This window comes from Somniosus microcephalus, chromosome 8 (assembly GCF_052327205.1).
Source record: "Somniosus microcephalus isolate GS21.2 chromosome 8, FLI_Smic_1.0, whole genome shotgun sequence".
NCBI lineage: Eukaryota > Metazoa > Chordata > Chondrichthyes > Squaliformes > Somniosidae > Somniosus > Somniosus microcephalus.
The window spans coordinates 63,508,153-63,520,059 of record NC_140994.1 but is presented as its reverse complement, the minus strand read 5'-3'; the positions used below and the strand labels follow the sequence as shown (position 1 = coordinate 63,520,059).

Genomic DNA, 11,907 nt, shown 5'->3' with positions numbered 1-11,907 from the left:
TCTAGTTTTTTCCAGCATTGGCTAAAAGTTTCTGTGCTTCATTTTGGCACAGTACTGAAGAATTATTGAGGTCCACTTTACAACAGCCTGCGGAGGAAAAGGGATTTTATTTTTAAATTTTAGATGTAAATAGTACCTGGGGAAAAAAATGGTCAGAACCATAAGAATTGTCATATAATATGTCAATACAAGTAATGAAACTAATCTATAATATGCCTTTCTTTTCATCCCTAATGTGTTTCTTAAAATTTGCTATAAATTTTTAAATTTTACAAATACATTAAGTAGCACACTTAAAAGTCCTAATTTACAGCATCCATCATGGGTCACGGGATGGGAGGAATGGCCTGGTTACTGATTCGGGGCTCCTGAGGAGGGCAAGTACAGTACTAACCATCTTCTAAGGTATACACAGCCGGTACTGACTTCTTGCTCAGGTCTGTAAAACACTTTTTTGTGGGGGTGGGTTCCTCAACAAACTTATGATGGGAGCCACTCGTTGCTGTGAGAAGAGATCCAAAATGGTGGTCTCGGAGGCAGGGGAGGAATGAATGCTTTTAATTAGATTTTCTCCTACAATGTGGAGATTTTAACAATTTTTTAGTATACTGATAGGGGAAGTACATTACACTGAAAATACCCCCTCATACGTGCCACTTTAAGCCATTAATTTCCATTCGCCAAGCATATGCAAGGCAATAAATGCAATGATAGTCAAATGCTACAATCAGCAATAAGTACACAAAGTATTTTAACCTGTGTCAAAATAGATTTTCCGAGCTTGCTTTCTCAGTGGAGAGTCTCGCCTGGCTGTAGTGAACATCAGCAATTTGGGTGTACAACTGAAGTTCCAATCAGCACTGCCAGCAGGAAAAGCTCCTCGCCAAGAGCATGAAGTCAGAAAATAACTCCTGTATACAGTCTTGTCAAATTGAGGGGGTGGCTGTCTGACATTGTATCTTTGGTCTCATCCATTAATTACCCCACTTGTTCATTTTGGAAAGATAACAGCCTCACAAACATTGGTTACAAAACAGGAGCATCTCGGATATGGTTACAAAGACAGTTTCAGTGCTTGCAAGTTTCTTTTTCAAAAAGGGAAATAACTCGGATGCCAGCTGTACCCAAAATGGCATTTCAGTGCCAAGTCACTACATTTTTATTCACAGCTGGAAGGCTGTATAATTTCAATTTTCAAAACAAAAGTAATGAACATTTGACTCAAAAGAATAAAGACTTCACTAATGTGCAAATTGCACTAGTTTTGGCTGGGTTGGATGGAAAGTGGGACAGGATGCATTCCCTGCCTGCACCTTTGAAGGCTGAGCCAGCGACGGGTCTTTTCCTGCACTATGACAACACATTTATCTCGTGATTAAAAACACCCTAATTTGCTTCAGAAGCATAAGAAAAAAATGGATACCAAGCCACAGGAGGAGAGATTAGGAGGAGTGACCAAAAGCTTGGTCAAAGAGGTGGGCTTCTTAAAGAAGCAGTGGGATTTGGAGGGATAGGTGTAGAGCGTGGGACCCAGGCTTGCTGAATACATGATGGAGAGGATATGGGATCAGAAGCTCAGCTTGAGGGGGGGGGGGGGCGCCGAACATGATGATCAAGGTTGCAAGCCGTCTGGTTCAATCCAAGACAGTGGCCAAGCAGGAGGTTAGAATTGGTGGCGAGGGTATGGAGTTTGTGATGGGGGTTGAGGATGTTTAGCTGGGGGAAACTGCAGCTCATCCAAGACTGAATGTCGGATATACAGTCTGACAGCACATAGGCAGTGGTGGAGTCGAGAGAGATAGTGGCAAGGTAGAGCTGGGTGTCGTTGTACAGGTGGAAGCTGAGCACCATGTCAGATGATGCCAAGGGGTAGCATGTAGATGAGGAAGAGGAGGGGGCCCAGGATGCATTCTAGTGGCACTCCAGAGGTGACAGTATGGGGAGAAGAGATCCTCTAGCTGTGATCAGATATGCAAGAGTAGAATCAAGAAACGTCAATCCCACCCCAAATGGAGGAGAAGCATTGGAGGAGGATGCTGTGATCAACCATGTCGAAGGCTGCAGTGAGGTTGAGGAGGGATACTATATTACGGTCACAGAGAGGTTATTTGTGACAATTAGGAATCTTTCTGTGCTGTGGGAGGGGTGGAAACCTAATTGGAGCGATTCAAACGGAGTTGCAGGAAAGATGGGCATGCATCTGAGGGGACAATGGGCTCAGCAGGCCAATTAAGGGCCACCCAGCAACAGGTGATGTCACAGATTGATATTTCATCTGTCAAGACATTTTGACAGATGAAATATCAGCGTTTCATAGCTGTTTGAAGCGGTCAAATACTGACAATCTGTACTCCAAGTTAATTCCTTCCTCTCAGGATGATTTAGAGATCTCTCCGGAACAGAAAGCTGAATGCTGCAATTTTTGACAGATCGCGGCCATTCTGCTTTCTGTGCCGGTGAGATGAGGGACTCCCGAGACCTGAAGGAAGGAAGGCTGTAAAGGTAAGTAAAACCTCTTTAAACACACCTCTGCACTCATGCACCCATCACTCACCTGAACACCAGACATCTCGACCCCTCCAAGCCCTTCAGCCCGCCTCGCTAACTTGGCATGGTTTGGAGCCGTCAGGAATCCCACACATCAAGAATGAAAATAGGGATTAGGCTAAAAACTGCCTGTTAACTACCTGTTAACAGGCAGTTAATTGGCACTAATCCCCTTCCCACCTCGGGGAGGCGGGTCCCAGTGCGGGTCGGGTACCCGCCTCCTTTGAAACTGGCATGGGGGCGGGATGGGTTCGTGCCCCCCCCCCCCGATTTCAGGATTTTAACCCCCCACATGCCTCCAATTCCACTCCACGGCCCAATGAAAATCCTGCCCTAAGGGTCCCAAGTGAAAGGAGTTTAACCAATTAACCAGTTTTTTGAGCCCATGCACTGGGATCTGACTGGGGCTTTAAAAAATATTCAGCAGGGGCTTCTGTAACCGCAAACATATTGGTCATACAAGGCAAAACAATTACCATACATCAAACTTGGGCTATACCCGACCTGGGAATGTCTTGCTGACACTGGGTTAAAAATGAGTTAATGGCCCAAACCTGGCACCATTATCTTCAAAATTAATTAGACACCTATCAAAGATGCTATGTGCATACTAAAGGGGGCCTGGCTTCATCAAAAAAGGGGTTTGGAAAACTTTAGTAAAGGAGGGACCACAGCCAGAACAGCTGTGCATTATTTTTGTCCAATCTTTGTCACATTCATGTGTTAGAGGTTTGTAAATGGACAAAATAGTTTGTCAAACATTTTTTTCATAAAGATTGTGATTTTTACACATTTTCTACTACCATTGTGTAATAAACCTGCCCAGTTAGTTTGTTTCTAACTAACCTGACTTCATCTGTTCAGCCTCGAGTCTACAGCTTTTTAAAGGAATCAATGTCAATAAGTGTTACATAAATCACAAAAAAGGACTTTGCTCAGGGAAAGTTAAAAAAGCAAGGAAGGATTTTAGAACATAACATAAGAAATAGGAGCAGGAGTAGGCCAATCGGCCCCTCGAGCCTGCTCCGCCATTCAATAAGATCATGGCTGATCTGATCCTAACCGCCAATCTACGATCACAGAACCATCTCCTGAATCTAACAGAATTAGACACACGAAATAGGAGCAGGATCAGGCTACACGGCCCCTGGGCCCGCTCCGCTACCCACAGGGCCATGACCGATCCGAACCTAGACTCATGTCCAAATTCCTGCCCGCTCCCCGTAACCCTTAATTCCCTTTACTTCTAGGAAACTGTCTATTTCTGTTTTAAATTTATGTAATGATGTAGCTTCTACAGCTTTTTGGGGCAGCATATTCCATGGACCTACCACCCTCTGAGTGAAGTAGTTCCTCCTCATCTCAGTTTTGAAAGAGCAGCCCCTTATTCTAAGACTATGCCCCCTAGTTCTAGTTTCACCTATCATCGGTAACATCCTCCCCGCATCCACCCGATCCAACCCCTTCACAATCTTATATGTTTCAATAAGATCGCCTCTCATTCTTCTGAACTCCAATGAGTAGAGTCCCAATCTACTCAACCTCTCCTCATATGTCCATCCCCTCATCCCCGGGATTAACCGAGTGAACCTTCTTTGTACTGACTCGAGAGCAAGTATGTCTTTTCTTAAGTATGGACACCAAAACTGTATGCAGTATTCCAGGTGCGGTCTCACCAATACCTTGTACAACTGAAGCAATACCTCCCTATTTTTATATTCTATTCCCCTAGCAATGAAAGCCAACATTCCATTGGCCTTCTTAATCACTTGCTGCACCTGCATACTAACCTTTTGAGTTTCGTGCACCAGGACCCCCAGATCCCTTTGTACTTCAGTACTTTCCAGTTTCTTGCCATTAAGATAATAACTTGCTCTACGATTTTTCCTGCCAAAGTGCATAACCTCACACTTTCCAGTATTGTATTCCATCTGCCAAATCTCTGCCCACTTACTTAGCCTGTCTATGTCCCCTTGCAGGTTTTTTATGTCCTCCTCTCTCACTACTTTCCCCCCCATCTTAGTATCATCTGCAAACTTTGATATGTTACACTCGGTCCCCTCCTCCAAATCGTTAATATAGATTGTAAAGAGTCGGGGACCCAGCACTGACCCCTGCGGAACACCACTAGTTACTGATTGCCAGTCTGAGAATGAACCATTTATCCCAACTCTCTGCCTTCTGTTAGATAGCCAATCCTCTATCCATGCCAGAATATTACCCCCAATCCTGTGATTTTTTATCTTAAGCAATAATCTTTTGTGTGGCACCTTGTCAAATGCCTTTTGGAAGTCTAAATACACTACGTCCACTGGTTCCCCTTTATCCACCCTATATGTTGCTTCCTCAAAGAACTCCAGCAAATTTGTCAAACATGACTTCCCCTTCATAAAACCATGCTGACTTTGTCCTATTAAATTATGATTATCCAAATGTCCTGTTACTGTCTCCTTAATAATGGACTCCAAAATTTTACCTACCACAGATGTTAGGCTAACCAGTCTATAGTTTCCAGCCTTCTGTCTACTGCCCTTTTTAAATAAGGGTGTTACATTAGCAGTTTTCCAGTTTGCCGGGACCTTTGCCGAGTCCAGGGAGTTTTGGAAAATTATTACCAATGCATCCACAATCCCTACCGCCACTTCCCTCAAGACCCTAGGATGTAAGCCATCCGGTCCAGGTGATTTATCCGCCTTGAGTCCCATTATTTTACCGAGTACCACTTCCTTAGTGATTTTGATCGTGTTTAGCTCCTCCCCCCCTATAGCCCCCTGTTTGTCCAGTGTTGGGATATTCTTAGTGTCCTCTACTGTAAAGACTGATACAAAATATTCATTCAGTGTTTTTGCCATCTCCATATTTCCCACCATTAATTTCCCGGTCTCATCCTCTAAGGGACCAACATTTACTTTAGCCACCCTTTTTCTTTTTATATAACTATAAAAACTCTTACTATCTGTTTTTATATTTTTTGCTAATTTACTTTCATAATCTATCTTCCCTTTCTTAATTAATCTTTTTGTTATTTTTTGCTGTCTTTTAAAGTTTTCCCAATCCTCTATCCTCCCACTAGATTTGGCTACCTTATATGCCCTTGTTTTTAGTCGAATGCTATCCTTAATTTCTTTACTTAGCCACGGATGGCTGTCTTTTTTTACACCCTTTTCTTCTCAGTGGAATATATATTTTTTGGAAGTTGTAAAATAACTCCTTAAATGTACACCACTGATCATGTATCGTCTTACCCTTTAATCTATTTTCCCAATCCACTCTACTCAATTCCGCTCTCATACCTTCATAGTCTCCTTTATTCAAGCTTAGCACGCTTGTTTGAGATCCAACCTTCTCACCCTCTAATTGAATATGGAATTCAACCATGTTATGGTCACTCATTCCAAGGGGATCCTTTACTAGGACATTTTTAATTAATCCTGTCTCGTTACACAGGACCAGGTCTAAGGTTGCTTGCCCCCTTGTCGGTTCAGTTACATACTGCTCAAGAAACCCATCCCTAATACACTCAATGAACTCATCCTCAAGGCAGCCCTGCCCAATTTGAGTTGTCCAATTAATATGATAGTTAAAATCCCCCATAATTATAGATGTTCCCTTATTACAAGCCTCAACTATTTCCTGATTGATACTCCGTCCAACAGAGTTGCAACTGTTCGGAGGCCTATAGACTACGCCCACTAGTGCTTTTTTCCCCTTATTATTCCTTATCTCCACCCAAACTGTTTCATTATCCTGATCTTTTGACCCAATATCATTTCTCTGTATTACAGTGATTCCTTCCTTTATTAACATAGCCACCCCACCTCCCCTTCCTTCCTGCCTGTCCTTCCTGATCGTTAAATAACCTGGTATGTTTAATTCCCAGGCATTGTCACCCTGCCGCCATGTTTCTGTAATGGCCACAAGATCACACCCATATGTAGTTATTTGTGCCATTAACTCGTCTATTTTGTTACGAATGCTACGTGCATTCAGATAGAGAACTTTCAAATATGTTTTGTGACACTTAGTTCCTGCTTTTGCCCTTTTTATTACTTTACCTTACTCCCATAAGTGGTCTGAGTATCTTAGGGGTGTGTATGTACTGCCCAATATTGGACTATAACATAACCCAGGGGTGTAACAATAGCTCCTTATGATCTGAACCAAGTACTTGTCTTTTACATGAGCTTCTTTAGTCTCTTCAAAGGTGGACCAAGAAAGCACTTGGTGAGATGAGACCAAATTCGAATCGCTAAGCTGCTTTATTTCACAGCACTTTAATGTTCAGAGCAAGTTATAATTGGATTAATTTAGTTCAGTTAGTACAAGTTCTATTTGAACAAGAAAACAAAATAATGAACATACTATATTTCCTCATATCTGTGGGTCATCTTACTTGGCCTAAAATGACTCCTAACTCTCCATCTACGTGCTACATTTCTATGCCTGGCCAAAGTTTGCATTTGATATTTTCCAATTTTAAAAACCTGATTGATTTGCAGCCTTTGCTGGATTGCCTGTGGCGCTGTCTCTGTTTTTAATCACCTTGAGTTCACAGTCTTAAAGAACTAGAGACTTTCCAATACAATGGGTGTGAGGTGTTTATCGATTACCAAGACAGCTAATGAATTGCATATTATTTACAGTCTATGGGGATATAACAGTTTTGTTCATTAGCATTTTAACCAACTATCTTCTCTGTGCATATTTAAAAAAATACTCGTGAATACACTTTACTTTAAAAACCCAACATTAAGGGTAACCCTTTTTTCCAAATCCTTTCTATGGGCGAAATGGTCAAAAAATCCCAAAATATGACAATGGATTAATGACTCTTAAAATAGCAGCGACTAGAATCTCACAAGAACACTTTAACCATTGTGCTAAAAAGTGCAAAGAAAGTTGCACTGCAACCAAATGCTGTGCTAGATGTTGAAATGTTGAGTGTTAGCAGTGCTGTATTATGTAAATATCACTTCAAGGATAGTTTCTGTACCTGTACATACCTAGCAACCATACATGGCAACCTAGAAAACTAACGAAGGCTACCTAACTACTTTTTAAAAAAGTGTTGCTATCTTTCAAAAAAAGGCGGCTGACAGCTCAAAAAATGCACTCAATATAGGTCTTCTGGTACACGAAGACATGGAGTTAGACTGAAAGATTTTTCATAATTTAAGCTGCAGGTATACCCTAGAGCTTTGATTTCAGTGTGCAAAAATGGAATTTGCAGCATTGGTGGAATTAGGAATCAAGGGGAGATGAGTGCTGAAGATGTGAGATTTTTCATGGGGAGGGTCAGATGACAGTGTAATTTTGTGTGTAAATTTTAGTGTAATTTTTAATTATACATAAAGCTCATTATCATTCCAATCCCACTTGCATTTTAGTTCCAATTGGGCAATTCTGCAAGTGATAGGAAGGATCAAATAAAGTCAGTTAATGTATTTACACCAAGGACATCATCCTTATCTCAAAAAAGTGGCTAAAACCAGTCTTGAAGAAAATAAGCCTTCAAATAAGACAACGGCCAGGTAAGGCCCCGGAAATAGTATGTTTTCTTTTATTACATTTTAGCAGCTTATGTGTTATATATAACTTATTTTGAAGCAAACAGTAAAGCACAAATGTAATTCTCAGAAACCATCAGATCATTAAAAAAATCTGCCTTAAGTTTATGTGTAACCATCAATGGGAGAAAGGAAATTCTGATTGCTTGATTGATTCAGTATAAACTGAAACCTCATAACAATTTGATTTAGGTTTACAAATGTCATTAAAATATTAATGAATTATGGACCAGCATGACAGCATAAATAAAAATCAAATGGCACTTGGCATTAAACAGTAAATAAAGTATCAGTAAAGAACTGATAGCAGATGATGGCTTGGTCTAGCAAAAAGCTGACACTGGCATAATGAGCCAAATTGCCTCTTTTGTGCTCTAATCTTCTAAAGACCAAGAGCAACTAGGAACCCATGTGACACTAGGTGAATTTCTGCCTTTCTTTAATAGTGTTTCAAAATAGCTAGGATTAATATGGAAGTAGGCTCTCCTCACTAGGTTGCACAATGGAGAATGGGAGCTAGGTTGTCAATGGAAACCAGCCTTTGTTCTTAGTGCAAATTAAATTGTACATCGTCACTCCATCTGAGGCCAGGAACATAAGGCAAAAGAAAAAGACATGAGAAACAGCCCGAAGCAAGAAGTGCTTTCCTCAGAATTATCAGACTTTGTGGTTCTGGCTGTGTTCAGCACATCCGAGAGGATAGGGGACTCGGGGCAGATCAACAATTCACATGCTGTCAGTTAATTATACGCTTCACGGTGGTGCTTATTTAATGTTTTGATACTTCAAGTGGATTTTAGGCCCTGTAATAGTATCACTACAGGAAACTCTCATTTAAACGGCACCTAAATATCCAGAAATCTCTCTTAACCGGCAAAATTCAGGAGTAGGTTCAGGTAAGTTTTACTGTATATTCGTGGCCGTGTAACCGGGGTTCCTGCACCTGTGGCCGTGTAACAGGGACTCCTGGATCTGTGGCCGTGTAACCGGGGTTCCTGCACCTGTGGCCATGTAACTGGGACTCCTGGATCTGTGGCCGTGTAACCGGGGTTCCTGCACCTGTGGCCGTGTAACAGGGACTCCTGGATCTGTGGCTGTGTAACTGGGGTTCCTGCACCTGTGACCATGTAACAGGGACTCCTGGATCTGTGGCTGTGTAACTGGGGTTCCTGCACCTGTGGCCATGTAACTGGGACTCCTGGATCTGTGGCCGTGTAACCGGGGTTCCTGCACCTGTGGCCGTGTAACAGGGACTCCTGGATCTGTGGCCGTGTAACCGGGGTTCCTGCACCTGTGGCCGTGTAACGGACTCCTGGATCTGTGGCCGTGTAACCGGTGTGCTGTGTAACAGGGCTCTCGTACCTTGGTAGGTATACCTCTCCGTTATCTGGAATTTTTAATTAACCGGCACCATCCCGGTCCCGTAGGTGCCGGATACCAGAGTTTCCTGTACTACTGTAACTACAAATGATTTATTTCACAGAAAAAACACATCTTTCCCCTCAATGAAAGAGAGCAAAAAAAAATTGCAAGATTTTTTTAAAAATACAGAGGAAAGTCATTTTATTCATCCAATGGGTGAAGTGACTATTTCCACCCACCACTGGGACCAAGATGGCAGATTCAATAGTATATTATTTACGTACAGCCTTTTCACCAAAAGCAGTTCCCAGCACTCGCGCTAGAGTGTCAGCATCTTACTTTTATTCTCAAGTGATTAATGCTGCATTTATATTGCAAACCCACTACCTGAAGTGATACAGCTGCAGCTCCTGTTACTGTAGAACAGCTTTGTTTATATTGCACAGCAGTTTCTTCAGCTGACAAATCATGTGCAACCAATTTAAGCCCAGTACTTCTGATGATTTCCCAGGGGCCTCTACCTTCCCCGATGGCTGGCAACCAAAAAGCCGCTGCCGCTGGCGCCTCCCTTCAATGGCCATCGGAGGCAGGTCTACCGCCAGATGCCCACACCAAGCCCCTTGCTCACTGCCTCCACTGGCACTATTTGCTTTGGGAGATGGTTGCCAATTTCAGAGTTACTGTCAGCAGTGAAGCAGCAATGTAAATGGACCCCAACATGTCATTAGCATTACAGCAAATATGTAGCACATAGCAGGGGAAATCAGTATCACTGGTTAAAGTCAGAGACCGTGTTGCTAAATGGTATGCGCTCCAGAACTTGTTATCTGAACTTATTAATGTGCACACACATTTTAACTTGTAGAAACTTATTTAGCAAAAATGCCTGACTTATCTAATTTCAGTTATATCTTGTGATCTTTGTTATCTCAAAGTTTATTAAACTTGATAATTTCCTGATAAACTTTGATGCTTCCCCACCCCCTCTTGTAAACAACAGCTTAGCAATGCTTTTCAACAAGTGTTCTGGAGTATAATGTTACAGGGTTAACACTGCGAAGGTTCACTCGCAGAACACAGCCTCACTGGGCAGGAGCACAGGCCGCAGAATTGGTCCTATAGTGTTCAGGCCCGTCCCTCCCTCCATGTTCATGTCTAGTTAGGCTCCACACTGAGAGTGGTGCATTGCAGATTACAACTGTGGTTTTCTGTCTTATATCAAACTGTTTGAGCCAATGATCATCAGCAGAGGCGAGAGCTCTTGATTCACAGTAAGAATCTCTCTCAATTTTTGAAACATTTTGTTAATTTCTGCCAAACACTTCAAATTGGGGGAGTGGGGGGGGGGGGACTTCCTCTTCCCCCACCACCCTGTTATAAATGTGTCTCTTTTTGTCCTGTTGGCTGATCAGAGAGAAAACCTCAGCTACGCACTATTTTGGCAACTGAGAGTACTCTATAAACTGACATGGTCAAAGTCAACAAGGAGTTAAATGCTAAGCCATACCTGGGCAGTCACATACTGCAATCATGTCAGAGGTTTTACTCAGTGATCTCAGCAAACGGCACACTACATGCAGCTTTTTCATCCTTACTCTGGGTGCTTTCTGGGGAGGTCGCCTGGAGTGGGATTGAAAAGCTCCGACTCTGTTTACTCGATTTTGTGAATCTCTTCAGTTCGTTAGCAAAAGAAAGGCCTTTCTTCTTCTCCTGTGCAGCCTGCCAACACATTCCAGAATTTACTGATGAAACTGAGCAATTGAGAACAGTACGGGGAAGAAATTAGTAATGTAAATATACACGGCGACATCTGGAGAAGGTCAACCGTCGTGTTATTTAAATAAAGGTTAAGCAGAATTCTTTTCAGTTTTTGGCAGTGAAAACAAAGAAACAGCAGTTATCCAGGCTGCGTTTGCAGATGGTACCATTTCTGAACTATCTTAAAAAGTTATAGGATGGGATTTAGCATATTGCAGTTTATTAGAAAAATATTATGCATAATGCTGAACACATGCAATGACCTCTCTTTTTGTAATATATACAGGATACTATAATCCCTCTATATTCTGAAATGCTAATCCTCTTTCTAGGGTGTTCTGGCTTTCTTTCCTGTACTTTTGTTCCTTTGCCATTATCAATATATGGTGAGCTGGCACTTCTTTCTTACTTGCCCAGACCCTTAATTAAGTGGACACTGCCATTTGTTGAAGCTCAGGAGCAAATCAAACATATTTTCAAATTTGTTCTCAGGATTTAGGCGATTCTGGCAAGGCCACATTTATTGCCCATCCCTCGTTGCCCTGAGGTGGTGGTGTAGGGCCACCTTCTTGAACCGCTGCAGTCCTTGTGCTGATCGTGTCCCCACAATAATGGTAGGTAGGGATTCCAGGATATTGACCCAGCAATGATATATTGATAAAACTGAACAATT

The 11,907-nt window shown here is 42.1% G+C and overlaps 1 protein-coding gene across 1 annotated transcript in view; it reads right to left on the bottom strand.

Annotated features, from left to right (window-relative positions):
* plce1 (phospholipase C, epsilon 1) overlaps positions 1-11,907 on the bottom strand; it is an 819,762-nt gene continuing 807,855 nt past the window's right edge. Inside the window, exons 35-36 of the mRNA XM_085994810.1 lie at positions 10,984-11,195; positions 1-87 (exon numbers count right to left, since the gene is read on the bottom strand). Coding sequence (XP_085850936.1) covers positions 11,019-11,195 — 177 coding nt within the window. The 3' untranslated portion in view covers positions 1-87; positions 10,984-11,018. The remainder of the gene's footprint in view (positions 88-10,983; positions 11,196-11,907) is intronic.